At 49.1% G+C, this 11,627-nt stretch overlaps 1 protein-coding gene across 1 annotated transcript; it reads right to left on the bottom strand.

The window, feature by feature from the left end:
- Window positions 1–877: 877 nt before the first annotated feature.
- On the bottom strand, window positions 878–10,292 carry AKR7A2 (aldo-keto reductase family 7 member A2). The gene is made up of 7 exons (XM_054009202.1): window positions 9,998–10,292; window positions 7,453–7,640; window positions 6,785–6,889; window positions 4,860–4,956; window positions 3,947–4,046; window positions 2,129–2,258; window positions 878–1,495 (listed from the first exon to the last, which is right to left on the bottom strand). Exons 1-7 carry the CDS (start codon window positions 10,281–10,283, stop codon window positions 1,334–1,336), a joined length of 1,068 nt encoding a protein of 355 aa, XP_053865177.1. The 5' UTR covers window positions 10,284–10,292; the 3' UTR covers window positions 878–1,333.
- Window positions 10,293–11,627: the final 1,335 nt, after the last annotated feature.

Here is an 11,627-nt window from a genome sequence, read left to right on the forward strand (position 1 = left end):
GTATGCAGGCACCCTCCCTCCCCCCCAGGACTACTGCCAGGAGCAGTGTGGGGCCAGGGTAGGCAAGGAGCCTGCCTTAGCCCCACTGCCCTGCAGGACTGTTAGCAGCCAATCTCCCGGTTTGGCAACCCTAGACTGAGATCAACTGTCAAAGGCTCCACCATCAACCAGTTGATCAAAATCTACCGGTTGGTGACCACTGGTCTAGACTGAACCACAACTTTAGGTTACACACAGCCTGTAGAAAATTCCACCGGAGGTAAGACTAGGGTTGTCAGCCCTCCAGGATTGTTCTGGAGCCTCCAGGAATGAAAGATTAATCTTCAATTAAAGATTGTCATGTGATGAAACCTCCAGGAATACCCAACCAAAATTAGCAACCCTAGGACTGGTCTTGTGTATGACGTCCACCAAGTGGGTTATCTTGAACAGAATTGAGGAAGTTACGTAGCTAGACTGGAGTAAACAAAGTGCTATTTAAACAGTTACTTAATGGGCAGGATAGTTCCCATTCTTGAGCCAAACTACATTAAGGTTATTCCTGCAGTTCTACTATTTAACAAAACGTGTTTTAGAAAGCCTGCACCTGGGCTGAAATCTTGATGGCTTAAGACAGTTTCAGAAGGCCTAGTCTGCGCTTTGAAGTTCCTCTCTCAACTTTAGAGAGGTTTATTTTCACAGCTCTTGCCTTGGAAACAGAGCAAGTAACTGGGCTAAAGTCCCTTCATGAGTGAACAGCACAAGCAAAATTGGAACCTGCACCCTTCCTAAAGGAACTCCATCGCTTTAAGCACAACTATCCTTGTAACTGCTACTGTGATTGGGTTTAGCTGTTATTAAAACAGCTTTAAGCAGAAATTCAAAACAAAACCCAAAATTCAATTAAACAGGCATGGCCTGAGTTAGAAAATGCTTTATTCTGACAGCTGATTGAAGACAAATATCCACATTCCTGCTTGGAGACTTCACGAATTACATCACTGAATCACAACACTATTTTGTGTGATCAGGTGAAAATAGGAGCTGCCCTATTAAGGGACATTCTCGACAATTATGGCTTTTAGTTTTGTTTAAGGAAAATCCCGACACCTTATGGCTTGGACACCATGTGCAGTTACCATTAAATCAGCATAGAAACAGTGAGGCTTGTGATTGTACGAAGCGCTTCAACTCTAGTGCAAGGAAACCCCAACGTGGCACCCATACGTTCACTACCTGGAACCTGTGATCCCAGGGTGAAGTTTCCTCTGAAATGCTTTAGGAGGAGTTAGGAGGTCTCAGATGCCAGGATACTTGGTTACCATCCCCACACTAAATTTGTTACCCCCATTTTCTAGCGGAAGTAGTTGGGACAGTCATGTGCCACTAGGTGCCAGGCTTTATCAAATGCTTCCACCACAGCTGGGAGCAGAGGGCCCTCTTCACTGCACATGAGATTCTGCTGCAGCTGATCCATGTTGGACATCCCAATGATCACTGCATCTCCAAGGGCACCCTGCAATGGAAAGGGAGGAGTTACCTTATAGGAAAACCAGCTTGCCTCCCATCTTGTAACAAACATCAGACTTCAGCTCTGTTTGTCTTTCAGCTGAATGTTGCTCTTTGGCAACTCCTGGATATTTGGGGAAATATGTCGTAACTGCAGTCCTGTTAACAAGGCCAGAACTCAATGTGCTGTCACTGACTCCAAGTCTTGCCAACCCCTCAAAGGCTGCCAATTCATGCTCTGTGGGTGGCCAGAGGGATGTTTTGAGGGAGGAAGAGAAAATAACCATTAATTTCCTGGCCAAATGAAAAGCCAGTTTATCACCTCATGAGGAAGTGGCTGGCTGAGAAAAGTCAAAACTAGAGCATCTGGCATTTAACATCTACCACTTTCCTTCAGGCCATGGAGACAAAATACAGAAGGAAGTGTGGAGCCGATTCACTCCTATACTCTGCTGTGTGTAACGGCCTGGCATTGGAAGACCAAAGCAATGTTTCAAAAAGAACAGAGCAGTAGGGTCTGAATGGATTAAAAGACAGATTTCACTGTTGATGTACTGCAACTGGAAAAACCAAAGAAATCCAGTTGCAGAGTTCCGGTTCTGTTGGACATACCACCCGTCTGTTAAAGTCAAGCAATTACCTGAAGTTTGGAGTGGTTGTACATCCAGCGTAAAGCAGCTGAAGTTAGGCTGGGGGGGTTAGAGCCATAAGCCTCCCCTAATGCTTTCTCTACTAGGGCAATGGCTTGGAAATGGTGCTCCTTCCAGTATCTGCAGCAAAGGAGACATTAATGGAGCATTCATTTTACTAACTCAACTATCTCTGGCCTCTTCTTATGACTCAGACATGGCTCCATACTGCAGGCAAGAGAACGAAGGGGCATTCCTACCTCGAACAGGTCCAAGACCAGTGCCTGGACTATTGCATGTACCCAACGCAGCCCTCATGGCCTATGCTATCCAAACAGGTTTTGGGTGATCCAAAAGGTAACCTCTCTTAGAGATCAGGGATGCTGCAGTCACTGTTTAACAAGCATAATGTTGCCTGTTGAGGCTTTGGACTCAATAACTTATATTTCACTGGTGTAGAATTGATTTTATTTTTTGAAGAGAGCTAGTATAAAAGATTGTGTAGATACAGCAAACAAGTTCACAACAGCCAGCTCATGCCCCTGCATCCTTTCCAGATACCAGACCATTGGTGTACTAAGGATGCACTAGATGGTAGATGGCTAGCTAGAAAAACCTGACTACCTTTTGTTGTTCTTGTAGGCCTTTCATCAAGAGCTGAAAGCACTTTGCAAACATTCAGCTTCAGCCTCCTATATGGGAGCTCGATATCCCCCATTTCACAAACGGGGAGACAGCTATTTAAGTGATTTTTGGAGAGCCACAGAACAAGTTGGTGGCAAAGCTGGGACTAGAGCAGTAGTTCTCAACCAGGGGTCTGGGGCCCTCTAGGGGTCAGGGAGCAGGTTTCAGGGGGTCCGCCAAGTAGAGGCATTAGACTCACTGCGGCCCTCGGCAGAAAGCCGAAGTCCCGCTGCATGGGGCTGAAGCCGAAGCCTGAGCAATGTGGCTTCACGGGGGCTCCTGTGGCATGGGGCCCCAGGCAGCTGTCCTGCTTGCTTCCCCCTGACACTGGCCCCGGCTTTTATATGCAGAAAAACAGTTATTGTGGCACAGATGGGCTGCGGAGTTTTTATAACATGTTTGGGGGGGGGGGAGAGAGAGAGTAAGGGGGCTCAGAAAGAAAAAGGTTGAGAACCCCTGAGCTAGACTATAGAAAGCACCCCTACTCAGTCCTCTGCTGTAATAAAGCCACCAGACTTGTTCTCTTTATGATCATTAAACCATCCCTCTAGTTAACAAATTCCCACCACCTGAGTGCTGCAGGGGAGTGCCAAAGCACCACTGTACAGGGACAGTGTAAGAGTTGCTCAGCAATAACTGAGGGAGATCACCTGCCCATGGGCATAATCACTGAACAGACTTTAGTCATTTGTATTTTCTCCTGCATCTTCGCTTGGTGATTCCTCTAGGCTGAATCAAAGGTAACGTTCTAGCCCAGGGATCCTCAACCTTTTTCTTTCCGAGCCCCCCTCCCCCTCCAACATGCTATAAAAACTCCACAGCCCCCCCCCGTGCCACAACAACTGTTTTTCAGCATATAAAAGCCAAGGCCAGCATTAGACGCTAGCAATCGGGGCAGCAGCCGGGGGACCCACACCACAGGGAGCCCTGCAAAGTTTAGTTGCTCAGGCTTTGGCGTCAGTCCCAGATGGCAGGGCTTCATCTTTCTGCCCTGGGCCCCAGCAAGTCTAATGCCGGCCCTGCTTGGCGGACCCCCTGAAACCAGCTGGCAGCCCGCCAATGGGCCCCAGACCCCCGGTTGAGAACCACTGTTCTACCCTCAGGAGAGGTCCGTCTCTCTGCCATTCTACCATCTGGAAACTTACCTGTCCCTGTAGGCCTGGGCCCAATCATTTCCAAAAAACCTGCCAGTCGGTTGGCCCGTGTCTTTATCATCATACTTGTACTTCCCTGTCAGCAGCCCTCCTGCAGGGGTTCAATGACATGCTATTGTTAGTGGCCAGGATTTTGTGGTGGATGGAATTGTACAGCCTGCAAAAAGTACTGTAGCCCATGACCTCCTACAGCTCTGTACACAAGGCCTCTCCTGCAGCCCAGGCATAAACCACAGCAAGGGAGAGGGCAAGAAGAAGTGAAACGTAGGGTGTAAAAACTCCACCTATTCAGCTCTGACCCGCAGCACAAGCCCTTTGTAGGGAAGGGGCCCTCTGCCCTAGTAAGAGCCCTGGTGAGGCAAGAGGGACTCTTGGCATCAAGACACTTGAGTCATTACAGCTGTCATTTTACTTCGTGTAAATCTCGCTTCTGAATCTAGTGCTGGGGAAAGGTGCCAGCTTGGCAGCCCTGAAAATAGATGAACACAGCCTGGGTAGCCTCTGCCTTGGCCTGCAAAGGGTCAGCTTTCATGGCCCCATTCAATCCTTCATCTCTGCTGACACACAGACTGTTTGTAAGGGTGGCATACAGAGATACAGGGATACAGACATACAGGTAAACTAGGAAATGGATTGAGATGAACTCATTCAAGGGTGACTTACAGGTGGAGGGCTCTATAGCTCATTATCTGTCCCCTGCGCTACCCAGTCACCCCAACACCACCATTGTTATTCACTTCTAAGCCCACTGTTAGTGGTGGCAGTTTGGCTGAAGTGGAGGGAGCCCTATTCAGAGGGGGGCAGGCCAATATCCAGTCTATTTTTGTTCTATTTGGTTCAGTTCTCTCCCCCACCACCACCCCATTTAGCAGACCCTTCCTCCTCACCCTTGCCCAGCTCATACCAGCCAAAGGATTGTAGGCATAGAACCGCATTCCATAGTGTCTAAGGCACGGCAACAGCTCAGTTTCCACTTGGCGAGTGGTTACATTGTACATGCCCTGTAACAAAAAAGAGCACTTAGAACTTCAGAGTAGGGCCTGGCTAGCTTATGGCATGCTAATGCAAGAGGAAGGGCTCCCTATTCGATGGTAAGAATCCAGAAGGCCAATAACGATCAAGACGTGTTGCCATCTGATGGCTATTTGGCCAACTATGTGAAGTGGCTCAATCCCGTTCCTAGTGGATTGTTAACACTGTTGGCACCATTTACCTACACTCCTGACGTGCCCGTCACTGCCCTGCCACTGATCACCATGGGTGCCTGAGTGAACTGCAGCATCAAAGCTACACGCAGATTTTAACTTCCCACAACCAACTGGACATGATTTAGTAATGACAACTTCAAAGCCACATGTCTGCAGGGCAAATTAACTAACATTCAGAAAAATGAACAGGAGTACTTGTGGTACCTTAGCGACTAACACATTTATTTGAGCATAAGCTTTCGTGGGCTACAGCCCACTTCATCAGATGCATGTAGTGGAAAATACAGTAGGAAAACACAGAGAGAGAGAGAGAGAGAGAACATGAAACAATGGGCCATTACACAAAGTAAAACTATTTCTCCATGCTTATTTTTTCTCTGCTACAGTTCCTCCTATCTCCTTGTCAATTACTGGAAATGGGCCATTTTCATTACCACTACAAACAGTTCTTTTTCTCTCCTGCTAATAAAAGCTCACCTTAACTGATCACTCTCCTTATAGTGTGTATGGTAACACCCATTATTTCATGTTCTCTGTGTGTATATATCTTCCTACTGTATTTTCCACTACATGCATCTGATGAAGTGGGCTGTAGCCCACGAAAGCTTATGCTCAAATAAATGTGTTAGTCGCTAAGGTGCCACAAGTCCTCCTGTTCTTTTTGCGGATACAGATTAACACGGCTCCTACTCTGAAACCTGCCATTCAGAAAAATGTGGTTCTGCTTTTCCTTTCACCTTGCCTTGTCTACAACTATCCAGAGATAAAACCAAGTGCTCTGGATCTGGGCTCATGGCATTAGCAAGACTGTGCCTTTTGTATAGACAGGCATCTGCCCATGGTAACCCCTTCCAAACATCCTGAAGAAATGTGTGTCCCAGCAGCAAGTTCCTTTGCAGCAGTTATTTAACCATCATCGCATAAGCACAGACTGACTCCCATTTAGCTCCATGATGTATTTGCATTGCATTCAAATCAAAAGTGCAAAATTCCAGTGGAGCTGGAATAGCCCTTTTCCTCCTCCTCCATGGATACATTTTGTGTCATATGGAAGGAGTCAGAACAGAGTCCCCAGGTCACAACAGATTGGTGCCTGCTAAAGAACAGATTTCCTGGATCATTGTATGGTACTGATAAACATTACATTGTCAATTTCACATCCCAGATATTGCTGGAACAAATGACAGACACGTATACTCTTAATTACGTCTGAGTAGTGACCTCACTTTGCTTTCTAATTGCACTTGTCCAAAAAGGTCTTATCAGACTAAATGAAACATCTTTTTGTTCAGTGTTTGTACAGTAACTAGCACAATATGGTCCCAGTCTGAGACGGGGGCTCCTAGAAACTACCACAATAAAGCGACGGGTTCCCTGGACTCTTGCAACAAGAATAAAAGTTAAAGTTTGTGAATTTTGACTTGCTTGGGCTTTCCAAGCCACTCAGTGAGATTCTACAGCTCCAATTTTCCCAGGAGCTGCCCTCAGTGGTGAAGCTTCATGACATCGTCCTGGAGATGGAGTAGTCCCCACCTGAACAGCCCTGGGACAGGCCCCTCTAGCTCCAGGTTGGGTAAAGCTGCAGAAGTCTGGTAGACCATATTAAATTTGCAACCCTCACCTGATACACAGTTGGAAGCACCCAGTTGTTGTACTTGCAGATGGTACAGATTTCTGCCACTTCCCAAGCTGCATAGTTCGACAGACCAAGCTCCTTAAACTTCCCCTGTAGAGGAATAGAGAGAGTATTTAATCCCAGTCTCTTGCAGAGTGTATTTACACACACAGTTTAAGATTAACAGAGTGAAACGGAGTGTCAACTGATTTTAGTCCCTAAATTAGATTCCCTTTTTTGATCACCTCCTTCTCCAAATGGGGATGAGTTACGAGACCCAAAGGGAATAAAAATGTTTCCCTTGTTTTGTTTGAATTAGAAGGCCTGGATTTACACCCTTTAAAAATTCATTTCCCTACCTGTTAATGCTAAACGCAGCACAGGACCAATTTACAGCAGGAGGCAAAAATCAGAAATCCTAAAGCCTGTTAGAACTTAGGAGATCTTATTTATAGTACTAAATGAATCACCTGGAGATACTATATTTTACCAGCTGTTTAGACCTTACACAGGCCATTGCTTTTTCTCCTCCCTGCCTGGTGCAGCTCTGCCCTCTCACCACTGTACTCACACTACCCCCTGCAATGGAAAGCAGGAGAAGACACAAGTAAACCTAGATAAAACAAAACAAAAACCAAGTGGACAAAGTCACAGGTTTGGGCCTCTGCCTTTACCTCCTTGTACAGCTCATTGCAGGCATGTAGTGTCTGTTCCACAGGGGTGTTGTGGTCAGGGGCATGGAGATAGAACAAGTCTACGCTCTTCATCTGTAACCTCTCAAGCGATGTCTCCAGTTGAGACCTGACACACTCAGGCTTCAGAGTCTTCCCCTCCCATGGATTGGCTTTGGTTGCCATCTTCACTAAGACAGAGACAGAACCAGATTGAAAATAACCAATTTTGTATTTCATCTTTAGTAATCAGGTGAAGGAAGGATGGGGATAAGGAGGGGCACAAACCACTTAAAATCCATGCATAACATGGTACAAGCTTACAGAAGCCCCAGGCAAGACTGGTAACATCTGCAAACGGCAGTACACAAAGGGAAAGCCAAATTAATAGGGTTACAGAATTGCTAATGCTTATCTAAATATCCACATAAGGGAACATGTAAAATCCTAGAGGCCCAATCCAGCAACCTACACAAACTCTCTCGTTATTCTTCTTCGAAGGGCTGGGTGGTCACAGTGGCTGTAACAGTTGTTTTCCCCTTACCCCTGTTCACTTGATGTATAGAGCATAACTGATTTATTTCAGAGTCAGTTCAACGGATCCCCGCTTCCCCACAATGGAGCACAAAATTAATCTGTAGTTTTAGATTGTATACTCTCCAGACTAGGGACTATGTCTTCATGTATATATGTACAGCATCTAGTACAATGATCCTAAATGTGGCCCCTGAGTACTACTGGAATACAGATATTGTATAATAACGACCACTATTCTGTGCCCAAATATGGCTGCGCAAAGTTAGGCACCTAAATCTTGTCCAAGCCAAATGCATAAAGTAAACAGCATCAGTGGTGATGAGATTTTAAAGGGATTTCTCCCTGCAAACATGAAAGTGTTCCAGTAACACAGATGAGAAGTTGTTTGGAGAGAGACAGTTTTTATAAGACCTTCAAAGTGAACTCTGTCACCACCACCACCACCACCTCACGCAGAGCACATCGAGCACGAGACTCCTGAGTGCAAAGGGCAAAATAAAGCCCACACATAAGGGAAAGGGCAATCGAACAAGTGACACCTGGGCTCCAGATACCTGGGGAGCCTGACAACACTGAGTGCTTTGGGGTTCCCCAAGGTGTGCAGCTCCCTAAACGCCAGTCAGTGCTGTGCCCTTTGGCGGAGGGGCCAAGGAGTGGGATGAAGGAGGGAGACAGTATGTGCACAGAGACAGGCCTAGGTGTTTGGCAGTTCCCAATGCTCTGACTAAAACAAGGAGTCCACTGGCCCCTTAAAGACTAACAGATTTATTTAGGCATAAACTTTCGTGGGTAAGAAACCCACTTCTTCAGATGCAAGGAGTGAAAATTGCAAATACAGGCATAAATCTATATTGGCACATGAAGAGAAGGGAGTATTGGGTTCTCCACTCGTAAGGTAACTCCCTTCTCTTCATGTGCCAATATATATTTATGCCTATATCTCTAATTTTCACTCCATGCATCTGAAGAAGTGGGTTTTTTAACCCACGAAAGTTTATGCCCAAATAAATCTGTTAGTCTTTAAGGTGCCTCCGGACGCCTCTTTTTTGTGGATACAGACTAACACGGCTACCCCTTGATACTTAATGTCCTGACTGTTACCCCCACCACACACACACACACACACCCCTAGGCTCCTGGGAGCCGATCTCTCTACCCAACACCTCATATTTGCTGCCCCAGCAGGGTCCCTGCTCCCCTCAGCATGTGAGAGTGGGAGACCCTAGATTGTACCCCCCTGGGGAGCAGCCCAGGTAAAGGAAATGGGATTCCACCCGCTTCCCCTGGAATGTGGGGAGTCCAAGCTCCCTGCTCCACTGACTGCCCATTGGAGGGGGGGGGGGTAGAGAGGTATCCAGCAGGGGCAGCTCCTGCTCCCGCAGTTACCCCCCCCCACATACGCACCTCTGCACACACACCCCATGACCAGCCCTCCAGCCCCTCTTACAGCTCCCCCGTGCCCGCCTCTCCAACCCCCCACCTTTTCTTACTCCCTCCCCCATGCCATGCCCCACCCCCAGCTCCCCAGACCCTCTTACCCCACCACCCTGCCTTCTCTTACCCCCTCATCTATCCAAAGCCCCAGCCCTCTCTTACCCCCTCCTCCCCTATAGCCCACCTCTGTGCCCAGCTCCCCAGACCCTCTTACCCCACCACCCCGCCCTCTTACCCCCTCCCCATCTCTCCAAAGCCCCCGCCCTCTCTTACCCCCTCCCCCACCCCAACCCCATGCCCAGCTCCCCAGACCCTTACACCACCCCCGCCCTCTTACCCCCTCCCCTATGCCCCGCCCCTTCCCCCTCTCCCCCATGTCCAGCTCCCCCCGCCCTGACCCCCTACCCCATGCCCTCTGACCCCCTCCCCCGTGTCTCGCCCCCCATGCCCAGCTTCCCCCACACTCTCTCACCCCCTCCCCCATGCCCCGCCCCCCACCTCTCCCCCCGCCCAGTGACCCCCTCCCCCATGCCCCGCCCCCCGGCCCAGCTCGCCCCGCCCTCTGACCCCCCCGTACCTGCGGGCCCGTGGCCGCCCGCCAGCAGCGCCCCCAGGATGCGCTCGGACGCGCCCCCCCCGTACAGATGGGCCGTGTCCAGCTCCCGGTGCCCCCGCTCCAGGAAGGCCCGCAGCAGCGCCCCGCTCGCCTCCTGGTCCGTGCGGCGCCCGAACTCCATGGTGCCCAGCACCGAGGCCGGGCGCTGGGCCGGGCCGCCCGGGCTTCGCGCCGACTGGGCCATGGCGGAGCGACCGTGCCGGAGCGGCCGGACAGCGACCTTCGCTCGCCGTAGCGCTAGGAGCATCCTACTGCGCATGCGCCTCTGCGCCCGCCCTAGGGAACATGGGGAAAGGACTCACTGCGCCGCCGGGCGCTAGGGACCGTCTCCAAATTCCCACCCGAGTGACAGGTTGTTAGTCACTAGAAAGGAGCGGGGCCGGCTCATTGTGAACCGATACGTCCCCCTGCCTAATCGGTGGCTTCTATCTTGTGTTCCCAATAGCTCCGTTTTTTTAAAACGTCTCTGTCCCTGGTGATTGCAAAGGAAACGTCCCCTATATAAAGTGAGTGTGAACGGATGCTGTGATGTTTGCCTGAGTCTGCAGGCAGCCTGAAACAAAGGAGAGAGGCGTGAACTGCCGCAGGCACCCCAATGGGGGCTTTAGCCCCAAACGCTAACAAAGACTATGTCTTCTCTGCAAAAAGGTGTGTTTTTACAGGCTCTGGAGTTGGGGGCTGGGATGAGGAAACCAAAAGTTTTTTCTCTAGCAGCTGCCAGGGGATGGAACTTCACATTTATCAGACACCTGTACACCAGTGGCTGATACAACAAAAAGAGCCCCAAATGGGTCTAGGGCCAGCACCCTGGTAGTAAACCGAGCACCCTTCCCCTCCCAGCACTTAGAGGTGGTGGGGCAGGGCTCCTCGCCAGGGTGTTGTCCCTGGACCTGTTTGATCCCCCCTCCCCCCATCACATTTCATATTTATGGCTAGTTAATAGGTTTGGTCCCCCTGCTCAGAGCAGGTCTAGATGACACATGGTAAAAAAAGTAAGGGCCTAGTGCTCTCACTGTTCCTATCATTGGTAGAGCTGCACTGATGTTAGAGCAAATGGGGAAGAATTAAATAAAAAACTACATGCACGCAGACAAGACCCCCAATGTGCCTAGTTCAAATCCTTTTAGTCCCAAAGGGACCCCTTTTAGGATACTAGTGGGGGAGGGGAGAGAACTAGTCTTTCCCTAGATAGCATGGTGGGAGGGAAAAGGGATGAGTCCCTGGATTTTTCTTCCTGGGCCGTTACTGTCCCCAGGAAGGTTGGTGGGTCTAGGCCTGAGGACCTGGAGTTTATTACATCCAGGGGTGGATTGTGTGCTTGCAATGGTGGCACTATTGCCCTAGGAGCAGGTATATGTGCTGTGGGGATGTGGGTTATTGCCCCCTGGAGGTAGGTTACCACCTGGCCAGCAGTTGACCAGCATGTCTTGTTTTTTTATGGATTTGCCAGTTGCCAGAAAATTAATTAAATCTACCAGATTTTTTTTACGTGGGTTTAAAGATTTGCAGTATTATCACAATACGCTGAGATAGCTAATGTTAAAAGTTTCTGTGTCTAGCTAAAGATGCTGGCTGCAATGTTCCCATTTCT

The sequence above is a fragment of the Malaclemys terrapin genome, chromosome 19 (genome assembly GCF_027887155.1).
Source record: "Malaclemys terrapin pileata isolate rMalTer1 chromosome 19, rMalTer1.hap1, whole genome shotgun sequence".
In the NCBI taxonomy this organism is placed as follows: Eukaryota; Metazoa; Chordata; order Testudines; family Emydidae; genus Malaclemys; species Malaclemys terrapin.